This window comes from Apteryx rowi, unplaced genomic scaffold (assembly GCF_003343035.1).
Source record: "Apteryx rowi isolate R43461 unplaced genomic scaffold, aptRow1 scaffold_852, whole genome shotgun sequence".
Lineage (NCBI taxonomy): Eukaryota > Metazoa > Chordata > Aves > Apterygiformes > Apterygidae > Apteryx > Apteryx rowi.
This window is the reverse complement of record NW_020451152.1, coordinates 242,060-268,259: the sequence shown is the minus strand read 5'-3', so window position 1 is coordinate 268,259 and position 26,200 is coordinate 242,060. Positions and strand designations below refer to the sequence as shown.

At 40.8% G+C, this 26,200-nt stretch overlaps 1 protein-coding gene across 1 annotated transcript; it reads left to right on the top strand.

Annotated features, from left to right (window-relative positions):
• Positions 1-17,914: 17,914 nt before the first annotated feature.
• On the top strand, positions 17,915-25,288 carry UPK3A (uroplakin 3A). The gene is made up of 6 exons (XM_026090183.1): positions 17,915-17,969; positions 18,784-18,939; positions 22,158-22,437; positions 23,628-23,710; positions 24,202-24,334; positions 25,201-25,288. Exons 1-6 carry the CDS (start codon positions 17,915-17,917, stop codon positions 25,286-25,288), a joined length of 795 nt encoding a protein of 264 aa, XP_025945968.1.
• The last annotated feature ends 912 nt before the right edge of the window (positions 25,289-26,200 follow it).

Here is a 26,200-nt window from a genome sequence, read left to right as displayed (position 1 = left end):
GTCTTCAACCCGAACATCTGGTTGGACATTCACAGCCCCCCCTTCATCCTCAGCAAACAAACTCAAGTTCTGGTTGATCAAATGACCACCTTCTAAACATTAAATAAAATATACTCCCTGCAGATGTATAAATATTGTCTCAGTTGGCCAGTGCTCATGCTATCACCACACTTGTCTGGTTTCACTCACAGCCACCTTTGTGTGGCTTTGACGTGGCATTGGGGCTACCAGCTTTGATGTAAGCCTTGAATCTGTAACTCTCTTTGCCTCCTGAAAGCAGAGCAATTACTTTCCAATCAAGCAGCTTAGGAGTGGGGAGGAAAAAATCATTCATTTTCTTGGAGCATAAATCAATTACATGTGTTGAAATGTTCCCACTTTACTGCATATAGATTTCCAAGGGAGACGTGGGCTTTCTCTTCCCTTATTCTCCTAGGGTAGAGGCAGCTTTAAGTCAGCAAACAAGTGGCACGTGATTAAAATGTATATTTCTCTTTCAGTTAAAATGTACACTTTTTGTCTTCTGCTATGTAAACCTCTAAAGGTAGCCATTTATAAAAAGAAATAATACCAGCATGACATCTTTCAGACTTAATGCTCTTTCATTGTCCTTGTCCTTGTGAATGGAAGCAACTCCACTGAGGTGTCAAGGCCCTGACTGCACCAACAGGCCTTAATGGCTCTGACCAGCCTCACCTGGAGCCTCCCCTGCACCCTGCCCATGGAGTTCTAAGCTCAGCCCCAGGCTCTCAGCCCCTGCCTGAGTCACACTGTAGGGGCTGATCTCCAGCTCTGCTACACCCTTGCCTGGCCCTGAGCCCTTTTGTTTGACCTTGGACCTGCCTCCTGATCACCAGGCTGTGTCTGACCCTGGTTGCTGTTGCTGGACCTGATCCTGACCTGTAGTTTGACTTCCTGGCTTGACTTTGGACCTGCCTCATCACCACAAACTTGCATGATGGTCTGGGGCTGCCCTGCTCCCTTGTGAGGTGGTGGGACAGACTCCGGCTGGTGAGGCCCTGTCCTGCAGTCACAGGAAGCCCCTGCTGATACCAGCCCTGAGGGAGCAGCCGGCTCTAGCAGTGTCCTGACAGAGTGGAATTAGTGATAGTGTGAAATCTCCTAATGAGAAAGCAAGCAAGAATGGAAAAGACAGCTGGGTGTAAGAGTACTCACAGCCTGCATGCATGCTGTAGTACAGCACCTTCAGCCTGCTGCCTGCCCCTTGTGAGCCAGAAGAGGCCAGGGCTGTTGTCCATGTGAAGTTGGCTGCTGCTGCTGGTCTGCTCCAAATATCAGGTCTCACAGAGACCTTGCAGCCTTCTCTCCACCCGCTTCACTGGATTCAAAGTAGGAAACTACCACCTTTCTAGTAAAGGGTTCAAGAACCTCTTGCTTCAATGCCAAACTTGGCATGTGGCTGAATTTTGCATGTCACAGCAGGGCCCCTGCAGGCCTAGGAACAAGTAACCACAATATCGTGAAAGCAGTATCAGTGAGATTTAGTGGCTCTGAACTTCTTTGGGCTCTCTGAGTTTCCCAGCTCATCTCAATTTGCTGCTTCCTACAGTGGCAGGCCAGGCTGTCATCTCTCAGCTGAACAGCTTGGGAGCGTCTCCAAGCTCTCTGGGCTTCTAGCAGCATGCTGAACTAGTCATTTAAGACAGAAAAATATGCTCTGGCACATAACCCACACTAAGCTGTCAAACTCTGATGAAGGACAGGAAAGAGACACAGTTCCCGCATCATTCCCTTTCTACCTCGTCAGTTCTTCCACAGATCTGTCAATTTACTCTGTGCTTCAGATCTGCAGTTGTAAAATGGGAATAGCACTTCTCAGACTCAGACAGCTGGGATACAAATCCATCATGTCTCTGGGACTTCCAGACAACATCATATGTACTGTGTAGTTGGATGCATTAACAGCTGGGCTCAAATGGTGAGTGATACTGAAAACTGCGCTAAAATGTTTTTATCGCATGTAGATCTGTACACAATATATATTTAGCCAGTCATTGACTAACCCCACTGTAAAATGTCATCTTGCTTTATGAGGGACTCAGTAATGGCATTGTAATTTAAAAGTGAACAGAGTGCAGACCGGCTTGAGCTAGATTAAATCTAAGTCAGAGAAACAGGTTCATTCTTGGGTAGTAACAGTGCTCTTTATCTATGTTTCTTCTTTATCTTCACTAGATACATTTTTAGTTCTCCCTTTCTAGAATTACTAGTGCTATTAATGTTATGGGCATCCTATTCACAAAGTGCTTGTGATTTCAGTAAACATTTTATTGGTTTTACTCCAAGTTCTCTCAGTGACCTAGTGAGTGAGCTCATACTGCATTTCTCACTCCCTTTCAACCATGAATGAGCATAACAATTTTTTCTGTAGAATATCTTGAATGATTTTTCACATCATAGTTCCAATCCATTAGTCATGGGAGGATTTACACACTGACCAGTGGGCATAAATCATATCCTAAAATGTCACACAAGTACAATAGTAGTTAATACAGTAAAATATCAATTCACAATGTAGTACTATATTATGGCTCATGTTTAATCAAGACAGAAATAGAAGTCACTTAAGTTCAGTGGAAATGATGAGGTAATGCTGAAACAGCCCTAGTTCTTATAATCTAACTTTTTTAGTGCTCCTTTTCCTAGTTCTTACCTAGTCATTCATTATCTGAAGACAATTCCCCTTTCAAGATTTTGCTCCATGTCCCTTAAATGTGTTATGTTTACAAGCTTCTCAGTGCTCCCTACAGAGTTTGCAAGCCTTTGTTCCAACAAGTGCAACTTTAACAAACAGGCCTTTCACCATGTATTGCTTTAAGCGTGCACCTGCAGACTAAAGGACACTGCCAGTGGAAAACAGCTTTTTAGAAAGGCTTGTTTTTAGAATCCCTGCTCCGTAATTCATCTCTGCTGTTTATTTGTTTTAAAATATCTTCAGTGACTTCTGCAAGAGCAGAAAGGGGAAGAGGAGAGTGAGAAAAGATTTTAGTCCAAAGCATCTTGGCAATAACAGCAGCTGCAAGTACTGCCATCTAAGCTAGATCCCTGCTAGTTGCAGGGTTTATTCAGAAGAATGGAAGACATGGATCCTTGGGAAGGGAGAAATTAATGAGGTCATGTCTGAAATCAGGGGTTGGATCAAAAAATAACTTTTCTGCCATGACACAAAGATGCCGATGAGCCCTGGCTGTTTCTCTCCATGCATGGTGGAAAACCATTCTGTTCTAATCTGAGTACTCATAAGCTTGAGCTGAAGTGAAGGCAGTTCTGGGGAAAGGGAAAGCTTTCTGTGGGGTGTAATGGAGTTGGACTGCATGAAGGGAGAGGTATACTGGCTGCACAGTTTTTTCCCCATGGTAGGGTGTGCATCAGTGGAGGAAGGAGTGTGGATCAAACTATTCAGAAAACGGTGTATAAAACAAACTTTAAAACCAAAGGATCGGTTGGAAAACAAATCTTTGACGTTCAAGGCTTTTCTAGTAATGTCTCCAATGGGACAATGGTAATCTCAAATGTATTCTTCCAGTTAGTAACATCCACTCTCTGTGCATATCTCTATCCTTCCTCACTTACCTATTCATACTGCAAGTTTTTCAGGATGGAGACTATTGTCCGGTATTTGTATGGAGTCTTTCACAGTGAAGACAGTGTTTCTATTGGGATTTCTATGTCCAGCTGCAATACAATACAAAGATAAACATTAATTGCAGCAACGTAAGATATATGCAATGAAGAGAAGTGCATCCAGTTTCTTTTACTCACTGTGCTTTACTCTTTTTCCATGTTATTTGGAGGGTATTTGTACTCTGTGCCATAAGTCTATCACAAACACTGTATTTCATTCCAGGAAGCCTTTTCATCGTAAAATTCAAGGCTTGCCCAACTGTCATAACTCCCATTGTCCAAGTTAGAATTCTAGTAAAGATTAAAAAAAATCTCGTTTGGATAACTAAGCCTTGTATGTGAAATGAGACTTTTAATTTTTTACCCATTTAACTTGCATTACAAATGTAATTGTTACATTTAACTAAAATAGTCTAATATAGATTTAGAAGTCTGGGTTTCAGTGACTTTAGATCTCAGTCTAACAACTGTAAGACTGAATGGAGCCATTTAGACAGCTGGTAGGACTCTATTCTTGCAGATCAGGTTGAAGTGTAAAAGCAAATAAGCATGTATACACCTGATTACACACAGATATGTTCTAAATTAAGGCTGACAGGAACAATTCTCTTCAAGTCGTTGTAACCTTAACCACTTTTATGAGCTCTGAACCAGTTTATAAGGCAAGTTGGATGAGAAAGTGCTGTATAAAGGTAAGACTGTTATAACTAAGCCCTGCATCTTCAGTCCTCAAACTGTCTTTGTCCATCATCTGATCTTTTGGTACAAAGGAGGAAAAGAGAATATTCAGTGTTAATGGGAATGCTAACTTTGCTGGATGAGAAACTCTTAAAGAGGGATCAGTGTAGCTAATATGCTCTATAAAAACAAATATACTTATGCTTTCTCAGACTATTTTTTTCCTTAGATAAGCCATTTCATAATGCTGGTAAGATGAATTATAGTATCTTTTATAGTTATAGTGCTTATGTATTTCTTTCAAACGCATCTTTATAGACTCTGATCTCTAAAGATCTTCTCTGATTTTTTTATTTTTTATTTTTAAGATACATCATTTTTGCATTTCAGTGGACTTTCAATCAGGTGCTCATTGTTTCAATCAAAGAAAAATGTTTTTGAAATAAAAATATGAGATTTTCCTGGGAGATATAATCCTGTTCTGCAGTTATGGTATAAAGTGAATTCCAGCATGGAACAATCCATTAGTTTGGTATCCCCAGAAGCCTACAAGACAGAAGAGTACCAAGCAATGGGCATTTGATAACAGGCAAAGAGAAACAACAGGTGAAATTCTGATTTACAAAAAAGTGACACATGCACAAAAGGTGAAATTCTGATCTGAGCTTCACAAATATTTATCTGCATTTATATTCCTGACAATGTTGATTCACCCTTACGCTGGTCAGCCTGGATGTAGAAACTACCTTTAAATGATTTTCTTAGGTTATCAGCTAACTAATGTCAAGCGGGTTCTCCCAAAATCCTGGCTTTGAGACTGCTGCTTATATCACTGAGGCAGACAGCAGTATGTCTGTGTACGAATGTCAGTGAATAACACTCATACAAAGTCACACATGTAAAAAGCAAGGCTCTTCAGAGCTATACGTATAAATTAGACTTCAAATGAGATTCTGGTGACTGTGGAACTCTGGGTTTGTTTCTAGAGGTGAAGAACTTCAGAGCTATGAACCAACACCCTATTTCAGAGATCTCACATCTCTTAAACACAGGCATCTAACCCAGCATTCCCAAAGAGAATTTTAAGAAGGTGGGGCAAAGGGGGAGGAAACAATTTCATAAGCAAGCTTTGGCAAAACAATTCAATTCTACTTACAGATAATATAGGGCAACTCATTAAAGAAATATTGCCAGTAACTTTGTCTTGACATTTAATAGTGATCCTCTAATCTAATTAAATAATTAGTGTAGTATTCATTATTTCATGACATTTAGACACTGGAATAATAATATTAAATATTACAGTGCTTTAGTATTTAGTATTATTTTGCATATGTTTTATTAACATGTCTTAATGTCTCTATCTGCAGAGTAAGGGCAAATTCTTTTTAAAGGAAAGATGATGCAAAAGAGCCCTTGGTTCTTCCTTAGCTTTTGCTCAAATAAATGTCTGACTGAAGTTAATTGTAATTTAGCTTGTGGTAAGATTGATTTAAAAAAGTTCTGGATCTATATTAATAATAGCACACACAAAGTACTTATTCATCATTAGTAAATTTAATTTTTCTATTAAAAATTGTGTAGTATCATTTCTCAACCATTAACAGTACAGTTTGAATTCTCTATTATGAATTCATTTAATCTTCATTTGAAGCCAGCAGAAATACTGTTCTTTATCCTACTTATCAATGTTCTTGCACTTTGTCACTATCATCATTGGTACTTAAGGTTGAGATCAGTGCTCTTCTAACCAACTTCATCCTCCCTGGATCTTCATCAGTAACCATTTTTTTGATTACCCCTTTCACAAATGACTATGTAAGTTAGTTAAAGCCAATCTCAAAGCTGAAGACTTGGAAAGGCCCACTGGCACTGTGGTTGCTCTTCCTCCAGGACATTTCTGCCGACACCCTTTGGATACACTTGAGCCCCAGACTCCGCTAGGGAAGTCCCAGGCCATTGCACTGCCAGCTGGCAGGTAAATCCTGGGAGATAGCGGGCAGGAGTAGGGGTAGATAGCAGAAAGCATGGTTATGGAGCACCCAGAAGTCATCTCTGAGATATGTGGCAGATGGACGGGACAGGAAATGTCTCTGGAGAGCCCAGTAAATTAGGGAGATAGCTGAGACACAGAACCAGGACGTATGGCATTTGGGAATACTACATAGAGAATTAAATTTCCAATAATGTAAAAAATATTTTTCTATTCTGATTTCAAGGTAAAATATATATAATTCCAAACTTTTGTTCTTGGCTATGAATATAATTGCAACCTGCTTGGCTTTGAGCTGGAAAATTTTCTACAGCTCAGTATGCTTCTGTTTGGATTTTTACTACTCTATTACCTTTGCAACTTCCTCCATTCTTTTTTGCAAAAGCCATTTCTCTTCTACTGTCACTTGACTGCCTTGTTTACAAGTTTGAAACACTTCTTCAGGCAACACTGGTTTTATTCATCACTGCCTGAGATGTGTCATGTTTCCACAGCCTGGCTGAAGACTCAGCACCACTTTAGTGTTACTGACTCTGCTCCCTGACAGTGGGAAGGGATATGGAGGCAACCTCAATGCCAGTCACAGACATGTAGTTTGATAGGTTCTTGCTGCTCCTCTGCTTTCTAATTCTTGCCTCAGGAGCAAGACCTTATGTTTGGGATATGTAAGGTACTTTGACAAATACAATTGACAGGTGGAGAAAAATGGTTTGACTTGGTACATGCTGGCCTTCCCTTGCCATTGATTGTGGAGAACTTTGTCTTTTTTCTGTTTTTGACATCATGGAGCTCTTTTTGGCCTCATCTCTGTGGTTTCAAAAACTTCCTTCCACCAGCACTTTCTCTCCACAGATCTCTTTTGCAAGTTCTGCTTTATCCTATCCTATTCAACAGGCCTTATTAAAGAGTTATTGGCAGCACCAAAGAACTCAGTGAACATCTGGCAGGTGTGGTTCATTCACTTTCTCACTGTTTTCCTAAGGAAACAGTGAGAAAGCATGCATGCAGAGTAACATTTTATTTCAGTAAGGCTTTGTTTGCATTTCTTTTTATATAAATGGTGCTATATATGCTGCATTCTTGGATGGAAGGTGGTTCATTTTCTGACATTCGCTATTTTCTATGGAAGTTCGTTATACAGGCTGAGAAGTCTGTCTCCCTCACATGTGCTGTATAACATCTTTCATCAAACCTTTCTCTGTGAAGGAAATACAGCTCTGCCTTTCCCTTCCCTGCCTCTTTCCCTCTCACTGTTTGCAGGACATCTAAGAGACTGCTGTCAATTAAGAGGGAATACAGTTTGGAGGAGATTACAGATATAATGCTTGGTATAAATCTGTGTAGCTCCACTGAGTTTTGGCTCATCATTTTAGTTTTGCAAGTGCTATTAACGTTGATGTTGGATATATGCTGTCATTGCTGATGATAGATATATGCTGCTATGTATTCCAACACCTGGAATGGTTGCAATGACTTGTTATAAAACTAGATCAATGATATACTTTAAAATGTATTTTTGCTCCCCTGATTAGCAAGGTACTTTAGGATTGAACATAGAAGGCTATGCATGATAACGTTAGGCCTGTAATACAAACATTGTCCAAATTCCTGCATGTCAGTGTGAATGTCACTAGCCAGCTTTTAGTAGAAAAATTGTCTTGACCAAGCAGGACTGTATGTCTGTGATACAGCTGAAAATGCCTGAGCTGCTGGATGGTTCTTATTTAAAAAAAAATATGTTGTGTCCCATATATCCATAGCATGAAGGAGAGTTGACTCTAAAGAGGATACTCCAGGTCTATGCAGGCTAAGTCCACTCACAGAAAACCTGATGTAATAAAGATCTATGATATGCAGCCTTCCTTGGTATGTGGGATTCTTTGTTAGCAGAAGAACTGAGAATAATGGAAAGTGGAACAGAAATGCATAAATAACAGAAGATGAAATGTAACCCTTTAAAAGGCAAATGAATAACCACCACGTGAGATGTGCTTCAGGGCATAAATCAAGCTTTGCCTGATGGAGCTCTTCTGAGTACAGGTTTGGAGCTTTCCTTTTTTGTTCCTGTAGACACCTGAGTCACCACTAGCGGACAGGATAATGGAATACCAGAACTATTGGTTCGTGTTACAGTTCTTAAGTTTGAATTTGCCAGCTCTGTTTCAATGCAGTTTTAAAGGACTCATTCACTTTAAAAAATCATTTCTAGATATACATGCTATATATTTTTGCTTGTTTATTCTCTTTCCTTCTTTCTCATTTCTGAAATCTAAGGAGTTGCTCCTTAAGCCTGCTGAATCTTGTGTGTCTCTGGCAATACTGGGGGCATAAAGCCTTCCTAGATGGATAACTGGGTTGTTCTATGATGCTAAACTGGTGCAAGAAGTCTTGTGCCACTGCTTTCTGCTCTACCTCCTTCCCCAGCGGAAGGTATGCTGTGGAGTTGGAAGAAAATTTCCCAGCAGTGAACAGCCCCTTGCAAATCTTAGAAAGAGAAGTCACTTAAAGGTATTGTGAGGGTCTGACTGAAATGTGGGATTATTGGGAGATAGTTGCAGGGAGAGGAAGCTGGAGGGGACGTGAAGTTGTCAGGCTAGTTGAGTGCTAAGCTAAACATAATACTTTTTTAAAGTAGAAGAACTAGAAATTGAAACAGTTTTTTTTTTCTCTCTCTTGAAATTACCATTGTGATTGATGTGTAATCCATGTGTATAGATAGTTGTGAGAGACCAAGTTTCCCCATTTTAATGTGCTACTATTCATCAAATGAGTTGCATTAACTGGCAGCATAATGTGCTTTTACTCTGTTGCTGATGTGTAATGAAACATGTCAGGTTAAGTGGTTCAAGTTAACTCATTTTACTCCACAATTGCAGAGGCCTAGGAGATGACATACATTCAGTTCACATGGCTCAGCTGACAAGCTGGAACTTGGTAAATCACAGCAACTTACTGATTACCTGTGATTATCCCCATGCAGTCACCAGTGACACATTTGTCATACCAGGCACTGTGAATGAAGGAACTGGGTTTATTTCACTTCCACTTTAAGTATTTGAAGTTAGAATAGCACACTGCTCCTTAATGTTTATAATGATCTGGGATGCTGGACTTTTAGAATTACCTCTGCTGAAACTGAGTAATTCCACCAAACAGAGATGGCCTGGAGTTGTGCTTTTCTCCTGAATATTTAACAAAGGTAAGAGAAAATATCTTAAGAATGCAAAATGAGAAAGCTAACAATGAACCAGTCTGGTCTATCTAGCAGAACAAGAATTACAGCCAAACTAAAAGAGGAGTGGAAAGCTTATACACGTTTGACAGAGCCGGGGGCAGCCCCAGACCCAGGCATCAGGCACCTCTGTGGGGACAGGCCTTGGCAGCCTCCGATACCATTTTGATATGGGGTACATGCATAATCTGAGGGGTGCGGGGAAAATTGTTTTCTGGTAACACTGGTTGATTTAGGCAGTTTGAGTGAAGGTGTGGTGCACTAGTTAGCACTTCTGCCCTGGAGATACACCTGGTTCCCAGTACCATGGTCCTACTAAAATTTGCTCCTCACGTAAATTCAGATGAACAGTCCTGTGGCAAATTAGCTTGCTTGTTCAGACATTAAGAAATATATAGAACAGAATATAAAAATTTATTGCCTCTCTGCCAAGGTACTGATGATTCTGTAAGTCTCTATAGCTTAGAGCTAGCTTTTATTTGGCACTAAAAAAAAGGAAAGATATGACAAGCTGTATAGTAAGGACTTTCTTTTCAGACGTTCCATGCACGAAGGCTTGGAAATTGAAAGTGAGTTTGAGCTCTGTACACTGTGCAAACTTGACCAGTGAATTGTTACACTGGAGTCTAATTCTTCTTTTAAAGACTAGTACTAAGTATTACATGTACATATAAAAGATAATCTTTCCCCCAAACATCTGTAATTTGAATAGACAAGAGCTGAGAGAGAAGATTTTTATTCCTATTTTATAGGTGGCCAGCTGAAAAATAGAAATAGCTTGATTTTGGAGGGGGTCACTACCTAGGTGTCATATTTTGGATCCTCATTCCTGGTTTTAATTACAGAGCAACTCTTGAGGGAGTAATTAACAACTGAGAGCTGAGACAAACGGATTGCGGTGGTGGGCAGGCGGGGGACAAGGATAAGGTATGGGGTGGGAACCAATACTGTTTAGAAAGCAGGAAGTACCAACAAGATGCCTCTTACTGAGTCCCATTTAAACAGTGCATTAAGAGGAGAAAGAAGTTTTTAAAAAGTTTCTGCCTATCAAGTTAAGTAAAAATACCTTATCAAAAAGCTCTCTGAAATAAATTTGCAGTGGAATCAGCCCAGTCCATTTGATGCTGGCCTGGGAGCCATGAAACTTGAAATTTGGGCATTCTTTACTATTGCAGTACCCCAGGTAAGTCAGTGCACTTTACCAGGTCTCAGTTTCCCCATTTAGACATTTGGTCACAGCCATGCTTACTTTCTTTATAAAAACTTTTTATGATAAAATAGAATTACTCATTCATTTTTATCCTAATTTACAGGGGTCTAGGGTTAAACCTATTGACTGTAAAGGAACTTACACCAGCATAACTGAAATTCCAATATTTTATCTATCACATCACTCCCACTGCAGCTGTTTACACTGAATCCTGCCTGTGATCAATTATTAACTGAGACTTGCCACTAACTTCAACTGATAGCTCAGAACATCTGAGGCATATGAGTCAGGAAGAACACTGCTTTCTCTTTTTTACATTGTTTCTTGAATGACTGTTTCACTCTTCAGTGTTGCAGAAATGATAAATGTATTTTTGCAAGTGCCTTCTATAGCATCAGACTGGCTTTTCTTCAGCCTTGAATTGCTGACCAAAGCTATTTATTCCCATGCACATGCACCATGCACATACTCTCAAAGGAGCTGTAGAAATGCACTGAATCTCGGCCTACTATAAGTTGAAACTGTAAATGCAGTGTTAAACTGGAAATCAGACAAACATAAGTAGGTCCAGTGTTTCTCTCCCTTCCCTAACGCAATTATGAATCACGGTAGTCTACCTAATATCAGGATCCTTTTCCCTCAAAGTCTTTTTTTTCTATTCATGTTCCAGCTGTATTTGTGTATCAAAATACATATTGGGCAATTCTCAAGAAGAGGATGTCTGTGAGAAGATGCTGTATACTGTTATCATGCCATGAGAATTAACAGTTTTAAAAAAGCAACATTTTGATGCTGCTCATTGATTTACAGACAAAACTCAGTGCAGGGCTGGCAGCATTCCAACCTGTTGTGTTCTTGTGGCTCTTAATCTGAATAGATTAAAAGCTGAACATACGGTTGTTACACAAAAGCCTATTCTGTATAATATAGCCCCTTGAATACTGGAGAGGAGAAAATACTGAGATGAAATCAAGCAATTTAAACTTTATCAGCAGGTATCTATATATCAATATGATAGAGGGCAGCATTCTCAAACAACAAGAGCATAAGTAACCAGGAATATGGGCGCTCTATGGAACATAAATTTTGACTAGCAGCAGATGGGCATTCAGTACCTAACGTTGTAGATTACTCCATCTTTCTGCACAGCCTGCATTGACACCGTGGATATGAAGAGCAAGGACCCATGTATCAGAACTCTCACAAAGCCCTTTTATAGCTGTGGGAAGGTCAATGAATGGGGAATTTCTGTGACACAGTCTGAAAAATGAGCATCCCAAGCAAGCAATGTCTGATCCAGATTATTCTCTTTAGTGGGTGGTTCTGTTTTTAGTTTTTTTTCCTGTTTGTTCAACGGCAATTCAAACAGCAATTGCAAACAGTATTTTACCAGAATTTAGCTCACAATCTAAGCTACAACCTAAAGACTGTAGTCAAAAACAGTATTCCCCCCCGCCCCTTCTTGGAACAATGAATAAGCAGGTGGGATTATGGTTTAGTGGGTAAAGGAAGTCCTAAGAGAAAGCATTTTTCATTTTAATTACCATATTATGGGCCATTTTGTTAAAGAACTTTTATACTGGTCTGATTGCAGTGGAATTGGGCATGCTGATCAGTACAGGAGCCTGGCTGGGGTGTACTTCACATTCGTATAAAGCCACAGTCATTGCACCAAATTTCAGCTGAGTCTCTAGCTCCATGAAGTGATAGCTCAGGACTCCAGCCTTAGAAAAGTTCCTAGCCCTAATAAAAGAAACCTTCAGGAGTAAAGAGCCTGCTCTTTAGCCTTTACAGGGAGATTCCTTTCAAGTGAACTTCAGGTATTAATGAAGTCATACCATTAAAATTCAGTCTTGCATGTAAAAACAGAAAGCTAAATTGATTTTTATTTACCTGGTAAAATTAAATGTAAAAGGCTCCACAATGCACCTGAATATTTGTATGATGAAGACCAAGGAGGAGGGGATTACATTCCTTCTGCCACTGAGAGGCCTGCTTCCTCACATCAGCCACGGAAAGGGTTGTTGCATTGACCCATGTCATGCCAACACAGCAAAGTTACTTTGGGGAACGAGTTAGGATCCATTCTTGCATGAAGCCAGCAAAAGAAACTGCAGCCTAGGGAATGTAGCCAGTTCATAGGTCAGGAAGATGAACTCCATCCCTCATCACCTTTGCTTAGTTCTTCATCAAAACCCATATTACTTTGGTCATAGATATAATATGCAATTATCAAAGCACTTTGAATTACCAAAGATGACTTCTCTCTTCCCCTCTTTTACACCAGTGTGACTCCTAGTTGCAACTGATGTTTTTTAGAACAAGCTCCTCAATCAATAATGGATTTACTGAAGTAGGAAACTATTATTGTCATTTTGTAAGTGAAGAAATGGGGGACTGATCTATTGACCTGCCTGGTACAAATGACCTGTCACAAGGGGCAGTCTGAGAAGAGTGCAGCAAAAAAAAGGTGCTTGTGCTTTATTAGGGACAGCTATACAGTCACGTAAGCCCAGGACTCTCATAAATAAAAGCATTTCTTGGTGGTTCTTAGCAGTATGAAATGAAAGTTCAAGCAGATAATTGTAGATTGTAAGACATTTCCTCGGCAAAGAAAACAATAACTTCAGCATAACAAAAGGACCTTTCATTTTAACCTTTGGCTTCTCCAAGCCACAGATGTTTTAGTATTGTGAGATTGTTTGGGGTTTACTGCAGTGCTAAGATCTGGGACGTGACTTCTGAGTGGAATGCAAGCAAGACCAGTTTCTCTGCTTGTAAGAAATTTACTTCAATGGAGCTGTGCCAGTTTATATTAGAGAATGGTGCGACTCTGATTTCTTATGTATAAAGCTCTTTTTCCCTTCCTGACATTGCCATTGCTTGAGCTTTCAGGTTTGCACAAAATTAATTGTCACCAGATGATAAAATAAATTCCAAGATCCCATCTTAATAACTGAGCCTTCATATTTCCTTACGGACACATGAAAGATTTCTAATTTAAGGCTATCAATGGTTCAGTGAGTCATGCTGCTCAGATCTGTGCACAGATGGGACCCCTGCTCAGCCCATAAGTCTGTTCTTGTGCTGAAAGAATGGAGGATTGGGCTTATCTTCATCGCGCCAGTCCCTTTTCGACAAAGTGGTTTGCAGAGTTCTTTCCGAGATTCATAATCTGTACAGGCTAAGGAATTTTATTTTTTAGGAGAAAAGGAAGAGAGCCCCAGAAAATGATTAGGAAAAAAGGAAGAGAGACCCAGAAAAAAGGAAGAGAGGCCCAGAAAATGAACCCTGAGGCTGTGTTAATAGGCAGCTTTTCAGATCAGAAGTGAATGACCCCCTAAGGAGGCAACAAAGGACAGAAATGCTTCTCTAGGAAGCCAAAGACACTTGCAAGAAATTCCAGAATGACTCAGGTTCCAGGCATCCATGTGGCCTTTGGTGCAACAGAGCTTGTAAGAGGTGAATCTCCTATTCTCTTAAAGTAATCTGCAAAGATTTTGAAAAGGAAATGTCATAAAAGGGTATTTCACCTCCTGCTTCAGTAAGAAATTTTCTCCCTGGGTAAAAGGGAAAATTTTCCATTTTATCTATAGCCTTATGATACGAATACAGTGCAGCAGTGACTGAAATTTATTTAACATTAGACAGAAGTTGCCCTTGCCAGACTAGCTTGGATCTTCCACTGTTTGTAATAATTTGTAACTAATACTAGCCCTCACAACAACCACTTCTGAAGTCTGTAGTATCTGACCAGTAATCTCTTTGCATCGATTTTTTGGTTTCAGGATGACTCTCAAATGGATAAATACCCTTATAGTAACAGCATTACTACAGCTGCCCTCCTTGTGAGTAACCTCTGCAGACCAGATGCTGAAGACTGAGCAGCAGAGGTGGCATGACCCTGCCAGATCATGTCTGAAGCACAGCGACTGGGCGGAAGGGAAAAACTTTTCTATTGTTTCACATTCCAACTTCTCACTTTCAAGATTTTTCACAATGATGCATCTCTGTACTTCTCCATTTTGTATCAGTGTCAGCTGTCTACCACTACCCCATGCCTTGATCACCTGCTTTAACTTTTTTTAACCATCTCTGCAGATCTCTTCCAGATCACCCGTATTCATGGAATGTGTTTTTTTTAAATTGATTCACAAAGCCACTACTCCTCTCCTTTTTCAGCTTTTTCCTCAAGGTCTACAGCTACCAGGATGTCTGCAGGAAATTGCGAGCTAATAATAGCTATGTAGAAAACTAGAGAGCATTGTCAAAGTATTTTAAAATGGATTCTGTGTTTTATTAGTCTCTTTCACCCTTTGGATTAGAGGCTGACTTGGCTGGTACGTGTCACCACCATTATCTGTGTTTTTTAATCTCTTTACTGAAAACTGTAACGTTCTCTACACGGAGCTGTGCTTGCAAGTTGCTTATAAATTTTAACCAGCGCAACTGACTGGAGAGATGGAGCACAGCAAAGCACAGAGGATTATCTCCATGCTACACACAGCTGAGCATATAACGGTTTGGACTTCAGATCCTAGAGGACTCCCTGTTCTTCACAGCCTTTGGGGACTTGAGGCCCTATTCACCCTAAACCCTTAAGGGTTTAGCACAGTGGCATGCCAGGGCTACAGGCAAATTTTGCTCTCACAGAGCCATCAGTCCAAACTGATGCTGGAGGCTTCTATGAATTACTCCAGAATTGCCCCCAGTGTAACACAGAGCAAGAAAATTGGCATTATTGCCTAAACAGACACATGGGTTCTCCTAGGACTTTACATTAATTTCTTCTCCTGCACTTGCTTTTGGGAATGCTGTGACTATGCTGAGCAGAGGTTAAGTTTGTTCATAGTAACATCCTGTAAATCCAGACCAGCTCTCCTGACTTCCGTGGGGTTAATATGGATTTACACTAGTATAAGCAAGTGTAAATCTGGTCCAAATTTAGGACACATCTCTCAGCCCAGATGGAGCTGAGAGCGCCTATTGTCATGTTATTTTTCTACCTTTGTTAGAGATTCTTTTGAACGTGGAACAAACCCAACCATTTTAAAATCTCACAACACAGGCAACATTTTATCCCTCATTTGTGGCTGGTGAATTCCACTAGAGCACAAGATGGCCTTGCACCCAACTAAATCACGCTGGCTAAAAAAAAATAGCCCCATGAAAAATAATGGCTAAAATTGCTGTCCTGTAACCCCTTAAAAAAGTGATTAACCTTCCTGTGATGAGCAACTCCATTGACATGCTTCTCACAGCAGTAAAATGAATCACGAGTAACAGTTTGCATGACTGCAGCCCAAGGAGCAGTTTACCACAGTGTTCATCCAGGCAAAACTCCAAGAAGGTCACGCGGAGTTTTGCCTGAGTAATAACTACTGAATTTATTACTTGATGGTTATGAATCTAAAACAAAGAATTGCTATCTTTAAGTTGCAATTTATATGATGAGTCTGGGTTTTAATTTGTTGAACTGGTATTCTTTTCTGTTGCTATGTGATGCTTTGCAAAACTTGGAAGAGTATTCTGTAACTCATGCAAATGGCTTGCATGCCTTGAAATAGAATATTTCTTTTTCTCTGATATCCAAGATGCCGTAGTGTCTTTTTTCAAAAATTAGGCAAAATATGTGTCTATTTTCTGTTTAAAGGGCAGGGGGGAACTCCTGTTGATTGCTCTGGAAGAGTTACCTGTCTAAAGAATTCAGGATCTGATTTTACAGGAATCGCTGTATGGAGAAAGTATTGATTTGATTCATGGGAAGAGGGATCCTGCTGTTCTTAAGCTGTGCTTTTACTGAGAAGTCAGAAACCTTCAAGATTTTGTGCATCATCTGTATTGCTTTAAAGGAAAAAAATATTCTTGAGTGGATCAGTACCAAGTTTGTACAAATAACCCCCCTACTGCAATTGTTAAAAATTGTATTTCTAGAAATAAATGACAGAGGGGTAAGTTCTTTTCTGTCTTAACCTGATATATGCAAGTATTTATACCAGCACAGGCTCACAGTGCATTGTAGAGTGAGAAGAGATAATAAAACTCATCCTTATTCTATACCAGTGCAAATCCGGGATAATATCTGGGATAACTCCTGCATTCAATAGAGTTATTCTCCCTCAAAAGTAGTGTGAGAAAAAAGTCAAACCAAACACCCTGAAGCTGACGTGCAGAAGTTGAAACAAAATGAGATATATATGGGGAGGAAATTACATTATAGTCATTTGATTACATATTTCAAACAGATTTCAGGGGTCCATGGCATACCCACAAAGGAGATGTATTTGGTAATGTAACTGTAGTGATATTAGTCTAAATCTGGAGTTGTGGCAGTGGCATCAAGTTTGCCCCATTAATTCTGTAAAATCTTTCTGATACTTTTTATTTCCCCTCAACCTATTTTAAGCAGGTGATTAGTAGTTCTGTAATCTGAGCTCATATGTAATAAACCATCTGTAACAGCAATACACATCAAGAGTATTCTCAGATGAACAATTCAGTACAACAGGTGTGATTTAGCTCTCCCAGTGGTTTGCCATCCATGTAGTTGCCCTTTTCAGACCAGTGTACCAGAAGCAGAATCAGAAGGCTTCTGTTTAACAAGGTGTAACCCAAGAAACACAACTCAGAGGCAACTGTGACCTCTGATTTAAGGTTGCCCAAATTTAGAGCTCTGAAGCAGATCATAATCAGATCCTTCCCTGAGGTAGGCTGGTTGCAGGATTTAGATATTCAGTCCTAAATTTTCCCTACACATAAGATTTCAAAAGTGTTTTTAGACAGAAGAAGGTACACAAGGAGACAAAACAAAGCCACCTATCAGTTACACTTGTGGAAGAAAAATCCTCTTTACACCCATAGCATTGCTGAGAGCTAGACTGGTGTCCAATATTGAGTGGAAATGAAAGCTCCAACACCCTCCTCCACCACCTGGGAGCTGATAAAGATTGGGGGCTGGTGCTACCTGAGCAGGAGGGAGGATAAGCATACAGGGAGGTGCTGAGGGGGTGGGTAGCTCCTAAGCATAGGGAGCTTGTGGAAAGGTGCAGGTGTGCTTGACTTCAGGGCAGGAGTGCATGTGGGAGCTCTTTAGCAGGGGCTGCCTCCCACCACTGTTTTTTCTTTTTTCTGTGGTAGGTTTTGGTTGGGCTCAAGCATGAGGGGCAATTGGGTTGTATTAGCCTTTTGGTCCCTAGGGCAGCTATATGCAGGTAAGTGGTATCTATCTGTGGTTGTTTTCTCCTCTTTTTTTGTTGTTGTTCTCCTTGTATTTCTGTTTCTTTTGGGGTGTCAGCTCTGTGCTGAGAAGGGGGTTTAGGGCTGCAAACGTACTGTATCTTGTTGGAAGCTTGTTAAAGTGTCTCTGCTGCATCTAGGTTGGGAAGGAGGAGGAACTACTTAATCTCTTTCTCATTTAGTTGTTAGTTAAACTTTCCCAGGAGACTGGAGATGGGGTGAGGGAATGGAGAAATGTCTGACACAAAACCCTCTTCCAGTACTGATTTCTCTCTCCAGTGCCTCTCCCAGGCAGTTTTCCTTTCTGTAAGGCTCTGCTAGATCTGTTATTCCTGCCCTGTATGTCTTCAAAACCTTACTAAGATTTCTTGTAGCTTAAGGATTTGAAAAATAATTGCACTGCTTCTGGTGCTGCTGTTGGGCAGTTTAGGGGGTGGTTGCATATATGGGACTCTAATGACAGAGGTTCAAGTCTCTCAGCTAATAAGGCTTTGCCTTTGTCCACCTCTGGTGATGTGACTGATGTGCTTGTTACCTTCCTGAGGAGCAGCAATGTCTCCTGCCTCCCTCTCCAAATTCTTGAGTTTCCCAATTTGCATTACAACAACCCCACCAACTCTCAAACTTTCACAGGACAGGTATGTTGCTTCCTGGGCAGCCGCATTTCATATCTCGTTCTTATGCTTTAATGTTGTTTGCTAGCAATGCCTACCCTCCCTTTTGAGTCAGAGCTTGCAGAGGGAGAGGTGAAAGACTTTCACACACTTTTTTGGTAACATTCTCTTCTAGATCAGAGCCTGAAACCTCAGATTGCAGCCTCTCAGCTTGCTACAAACAATCCCAGCCTTACTACAGTTGCTCTAGAGAAACCTTTCTGTATGTTTGATAGCTCACTAAGTCCAAATAAATCTTACACCATCTACTTGTATGCAATGATGGAATCGGGTAAGTATCCAGCATTACTTTCTCTCTGGAGCATAACTACATTATGTGGCTTCTAATGTAATTCTTCAAAATCTGATGGAACTGTATCTGAATGGGGGAGAGGAGAAAATATGTAGCTGCAAACTGCATGCAAGCTGAGCTTCTGGTCTCAACTTTCTCTAAACTCTTATTATAAAATAACCATAGTATTTCAGTGGGGCTGACTAATAAGAACAAGCACAAGAGCTGTGTTAGCTGACTCCCTGTAGATGTGGAGCAACACCATTAGCTATAAACAGCCTAGCAAAATCTTGCTAATGAAGCCAAGTGGTCCACAGCCTGATACCTTATCTTTATCTGAACATGAATGCCTTGCATAGAAGTCTGAATACCTGTAAGTAAAGCTGGTAAGAGAAGCCGGGTACCTACTGCTATCTGCTTCATAGTTGGGTGTGCAGACTTCAAGGGTAGCCAACACTTGCAAGGACAGAACTCTTTGTAGACAAAGAGAAGTCATGCTAGACTTGTGGTCAAAGATGCTTGGCCCATGGATTCATTCATAAAATGAATTTCATAATTGCTGAGCAATGAAATATTGTTGGCAGTGACCAAGAGCTGCCTTCTCTGTTCCCTCCTGTTCCGGCAGGTTTTGAATGCCAGCTAGAGCTACTCCTTAACCTGACAAATATAAACAACATACCACCTTCAGGGAAGAAGTTATGATATGCAGCCTCCTTTTCTGAGAGGTATAGACAAGGGAATTCACAGCAGGAGGGAAGAGTTGGCCAACAACAATAAATTAATAGTACAGAAAGCATCTAAAACTTCCACCACTGTTGTTGTTGCCCTTTTGGAAAAGGTGGAAGGAAGATGCTGCTTGATCATAACGGTAGAAACTGTAACCAGATATGCTGTTAGATACAGCTAACACAAACAACTGTGAATGTACTGCCTTCCGAGACACTTTCCACAAGCAACATATGCACCTTTGTACATCTGAAAGAGGCTATAGCAAGAGCATTGTAACTACTTAAAAGGCTACGCTGACCTGATATCTAGTTCTAACTGCAAATATGCATCTCTGTTGTTTGATGTTCTATGTTAGAAACTACATCAACCACTCCATTTTCTGTGATGAAAGCTTCTTACACTGATGGATGAATCTCTTCTAAAGGGGGTTATATGTGGAGAAATCTACGCTGCTACTTTTAAGCAAGCAGATGCAAACTTGTTACTTGGCAAACTGGGAGGAATTTTGTTTGGATTTGTCTCTGGTCTGGAAAGCAGCATACTGGCTCTGCCTTGGATGCCTCTTGGAGCAGGGAGAGGAGAAGCTTAAGAGAACTTAATTTTCTTAACACGTTGTGTTCAGTTCTGCTGAAAATGCCTCAGCGTACTATCAAGCTGAGAGTCTAACAAATGTCTGAAAGAGTAATAGAACCTTTAGGTCTATTCTTGTTAGTACCCCTGTCAGATTCAATCTGCTCAATGTTTTTTGTTTGTTTGTTTGTTTTGTTTTTAAGAACACCCTTGCTTAGACACTAGCACTTGCTTGCTCACCACAGACAGGCTAACTCTCTCATAGCTAGAGTTACTGAAGTGGAGACTGGGAGAGGGAACAGACTTAGGTGAGAAAGAGTATAATTTGGGGTAACAAGTCTATGATTAAAATAGATCTTAGCTAGTATTCATTTTCGTGTTGTTGGCTCCTTTTGAGTGGAAGGGCTCAACTAACAAGCATTGATTCTGAAGTTGGGTTTCTAACCTGTGCAAGAAACCTTTTTCTTTCAAAAGAGTTTTCAGTTTGCATCGGATCATAACTAAAAGCTTCTCATGACCAAGCAATTGTAGGAACTCTGCTCTGGGAGCACAACAAAATCCTTCCAAACTGAAGTAGTTCCCTACATACTGCAGCTTTGGAAAAACTGGTGTTCCTCCACTGTTAACAGTATCGAACAGCTGGAGGGGGCTCTCAAAATAAACTAAATTACAGCCACAGAACTTGAGAGCATCTCTTGGGACTTGTGCCTTGGCTTTGCAGCAAGAAAGCTTTGAGAGTTGAAACTGAGCTTCCACACCCTACACTCCAGGGCTGGGCACAGATCCATGGTTTGCCTGAAGCAGTGAAGACTTTCAGACTTTGTTCTGTGGCACGCTGTCTGGAAGTGCTGCCATGGCTACTTTTCTGATCCACATTCAGAAATGTAGATACTGCACCTGTCCATGAAGCCTCCGCATGTCGGGTTGTGTACCCCACTGTTCTGGGAGGTATGGCTGTTGTATGGGCAGAAATCATAAGGTTTCTGCTCCAGGAGATAGGACAGTTGTGGTCCTGTATGAGCTCTGCCTTGGTATAGTGTCTCATCTGAAATGGCAGAACATACTGAAAGCTTATTGGAGTCATGTATGTTATGGGGGAAGCACACTGTATGTGGCTGGGCCATATATAAGAACACCTGACTGGGAGGGCCACTTCACTGCAAAGAATCTGACAGGTCTTCCCTGTCCATGTTCACCCCCTCCTCAGCTGCAGAGGGCAAGGCAGATGTCTGTGCATGGCCAGTGACGTAAACAGCCTAATCTTTCATACTGGCCTTCTGGCAAGGGACTGCAAATGGGTGGAAAATCATTTCTGTGGCCTTTCTAGAAGCGCAGCAGTCTTACCAGAACTGGTTCAATATTTTGTGCTATCAGATAAGCAGCCGAAATGGAAGCTTATCTGCTTCTTCTGACATGGGAACAATATCTCACTCTGAGCCAACTGCTCTCTGAGCAGCAGACTCCTCAACCCCATACAGAATTTGAGGAAAGAAGCTGGCTTCTTCATCAAGCTTTCTATTATTATTATTATTTTTTAATCCACTCTAGGTAGAATGGTAAAAGCTGTGTTCATTTCTTTCTGCCTTGTGCCTTTACGAGCTCATTCATACTTTTTGCCACCCCCCCCTCCCCACTCTATCAGATTCTTCTTGGAAAAGAGGAATTTTGGGAGGGTGGCTACTGAAAAGCACTGCTTTGAGATATGCTGTGGAGCCTTCACAGTTTAAGGGACAAGTGTTAGGCTTCATCAGCAAATGGGGAGGGGTGGTGGGATCCCTACACAGCCAAACTGGTAGCAGATTTTTGGTTTCTCACTTGGGTGTTTTGGGGCAAAAGAGAAAGTCACCAAGTAAATACTGGGTGAACGAAAAGGAATGAACTAGTTCTAACAGCCTTGTTTAAAAGTGTCTCTCCTGCAGCAATTGCAATAAGCTCATTGGTGACTGACAACAGAAGCAAACCACTCAACAGCACATTCCAGCAAACAAATGGGGGACAGCTTGGACCTTACAGGGCGGCCTTGTTCAATGTACCCAACTGCGCATCACCGCCAAACCTTGCTGATGTAGGAGACATTAACAAAGTTTCTGATGTCCTGAAACAATACCTCTTCAGAGTTGGGGATGATGGGACTCGTTTGTATGACCCAAACTTCCTAGGTGTCTGTAACCCACCTCTTGCTCCAGATTCAATGTACAGGTACAATTCTTATTTCTCCCAAGGTGATTATTCCTCTTAAAATGCAGTAGGAAGCAATGTTCAGTCTGTAATGTTCCCCTGTAATAGTATGATTCAAATCACCAGTCCAGAATTGAAGTGTTCCACTGCAAAGGTAATAACGAAGGTGGCTTGGCTTTGGTCTAGCACTCTGTAGGGCTTGTCTTGCAATGGTGAGCTCCGTCAGGTTAAATTCACAGATCATTAGGAAAATTCGTGCGTGAACTGCTGAATCTATTATTTCTGTTGCAGTAGGTGATCCAGTGATAGCATCTGAACAGAAACTGATGAAGGAAAAAGAGTTTGCTTAGGAAATGATGCTGAGGTTATTCATCGTGTATTTTGGGTTAAGTGATTCTGACAAAATGCAGGCACAGCTCTGACACTACTTGCTTTACTTTGGTGTGATGCTGGGGGGCCAAAGTCCTCTGTGGTCCCCAGCTCCAGGGAGCCCCTAATATGGCTGGAGGCTTGACAGTGAGGACCAGGTGGCTTGCCAACTTGTCTGAGCCCTGTTGTCTGGGGAAGCTGGGGACCCTGCCTGCTGTTACCTGAAACTCTTGTTACGCTGATATCCTCCATTTAAAAGCCATAGTAAAAATGGCAATCACATTGAGCTATGTCTGTTGGGGAGACCTAATATGCTTCTGAAACAGAATACTATCAGCTTAATTTTGCAAAAACTGTCTTGGCTTCTCTGTCTCTTCAGGACATTTCTGAAAAGTCAGACTATTATAGAATGGAAACTTACTTTCTTTGCCAAATCTGATGTTGGTCTATCTCCTTGATGCCTTCCTCTAGCAGGGAAAGTGCCAAAGATCTTTATTGTTGGACAAAATCTTTGACTTCCATACGGAAATCAAAACCACTTGCTGTCCTAAATAATGAAGTTCTTCACAACAGGGAATAGCAAGCTGGGAAAAACTATTGTTGGAAAGCTATCATCTGCCCAGGCTCAAGAATGAAGTGCATGACATCATACAGAAAGTTTTTTCTATGATTAATTACATTCTGTTCTTTATAAGGTCTTTGGAAATAGCCAGTTACCTTTGACTATCTCTATCTAATTTTTCAACAAAAAAAGAAGACCAACTAGCTAACGCAATAGCTTACAAAATCCTAGTAAGGAAGCTCAGATTTGAAATAACTAATTTAATTTTTTCCCCTCACAGATTTAAATACATGTTGGTAGATAACGCTGACAGTATCATGAAAGACCAAACTCTCTGGTCTGATCCAATCAAAACCAGACGAGGTAAGTCAGTGGCTTTGTTCAGGTATTCTGAGAAGCTGCACTGGCTTTAGAATACCTATTACTCTCCTAAGGAGCAGTGCCTAGTCCTTTCCCACAGTTTAAACAATTTTGTCAGCCTTTCAGTATGGGAATAGCAGACTTAAATGTGGAATAATGTTCTGCTTCTTCTGTGACCTTCAGAACAAAATAATTCTTTTAGTAAAGATGAGGTTTGTACCATGGCATGCATCAAGTCTCAAGTAAAAATGTATCAGGCTCTTCTGAAACTTCTGTCTAATACAGATACTAGTCATACTGACTAGCCTGCTGAGACAGTCTTATCCCCTCTAACAGCTGACACTGAGCATTAAACCTGTTTCCTGTAGCTCACCTAAGACTTCAGGTAGAGACAGAATCATTTTGCCTCTCCTAAATCACTAGCCTTCCCCCTTTTGGTGAGGGTGTACTAGTCAAAAATAGACAATAGGAACGTTCTTTTCATGCTTTTCTAGTTAAACTTCCCATGAAAATTGATACCTGGCCTGGTCGAAGGAGTGGAAGCATGATAGTCATTACATCAATCCTGAGTGCTTTTGTGTTCCTTCTGCTTTCTGGCTTTCTTGCTTGTGTGTCCTCTGCTGTCAAGTAAGTACTACTACATCTTTTAACTTCTAGTAACAGAGGGTCCCCTAACCCCTTCGTCACCAGCTGTCTCCCCAACTGTTTCAAGCCACTGTTGCTAATGTTGTTTGAGATGACAGACCAGATGTCCTCCTAATTTTGAACTTGGCAACAGAGGGAAAGATGTTTTTGTCATGATCTTCCTTACCAAGGCCAAGATCAACACCTCTTGTAATTATTGCACAATCTTAAACCTACCAGCTGTCAGATTCCAGCAAGTACCACTGGAAAAAACAACAGAGTTGCACATGCTTAAAGTCTGTTCTTCCATATATATAGCAGCCATCCATCTAGTTCAAGAGAGAGGAAACTGTCTTAAGTAGTGCAGACATTCACAGAGATCACATACTGTACTAATTAATGACTGTTTGAGTATAATGGATTTGCTACCTCCCCTGGAAAAATAAGTTACTTACTTATTTAAATAAGTAAATGAGGTCTTGCTGGTGCTGTGTAACTGAACTAGCCTACACACTGTCTCTAGTCTTCTGTGACAGCTGCCCCAGGAAATCAATGAGGCCTCACTGATTCTGAAGATGAACCTCCAGTGAGAATGAACTAAACTTCAGAAATAGTGGGTATCAGGGCTGCAGAAACCTAATTCTTTTGCTTGAAAACGATGCAAGTACTCTCTGTTTACTCAGCTCTGCCAGGGTGCTGGATTAAAGATGTGGAAAGTAAAAACTGCACAGCAAATGATTATTTAAAAATCTGTGATATTCTCCGATACTAAATGATTCAAGTAGCAATTGGTCTTTGCAGAACCTTGTGAAAGTAGGCTCCACTCACTCTCTACTGGAACTAAATAAAGCCTTTCACTGCCCAACTAGGGGATTAGAAGATTCTTCTGAAGCAACAAGACACATGTCTCAGACTATTCAACAAAGTGAACCTAGACTGCAGGTGAGCTCCGAGTGAACAAGCAGCCTGGTTCAAGTCAAGGTTGGAAATGCAACTGAATTGCTACATGTGCTAGACCTAAAGAATCGTCTCTTCTACTCAACATTGGTTCAAAACAAACTACAGTATGGGCAATTGGACTCAAAAGGCACAGATAACATACAGAACAGCTTTTTCTGAAGTTTGCAGTACATGATATCCTGTCTTAACCTAATGAAACTTCATTTTGTTAATTGCCTTGTATGGTACGTATGAAATGCCTGGACTAAAGAAAACCTTCATGAGACCTTTAAACTTCACTGGTGTGATCAGAGGTTGTCTAATACATACTGTCATCTGGCTTAGGCTTTGGTGCAGGCCTCTGATCTGTTTCTCATGATCAAATGAACATGATGTAGCCATTTGTGCCTCAATCTTTCTCTGTAGAAACGGATGAGGAATTAAAGAAAAACAGGCTGCTTTAGAAAAAGATGTTCTTGGAGAAAGCTAGGGACTAAAAGGTGGGCAACAGGGAGTTGCAGTTGCATCAGGATTTTATTGACTATTTGCATCATAAAACTCCCTTTTTTCCTCCCCTCCCCTAAAAGAAACAAAACAAGTTCCAATTGCTCTGTAGCACAACAATTCTGTTCTCAAATACTTAAATACCCTCAAATAGCTTTGTGGGGATGATAGCTAACAAAAGTGCTTCAAAGAAGGCATGTTCTTTCAGAACTCTGTATAAGAAGGGGGAGATAGCACTTTAGTGGGGAAAACATGAGTATATTCACTGCTTTCAGGCTTGGCCACATTCCTGATCATTGTTCTAGGCGGCTGCAAACCAGCACTCTTCACATCTTAGTATCTGGGCTGTGGGGTCTTTCTGAGCTAATTTTCTTTCTTCATTTCAGGATCTCAGTTGATGGTTAGAAATAAATCTTTGTCCTGTGT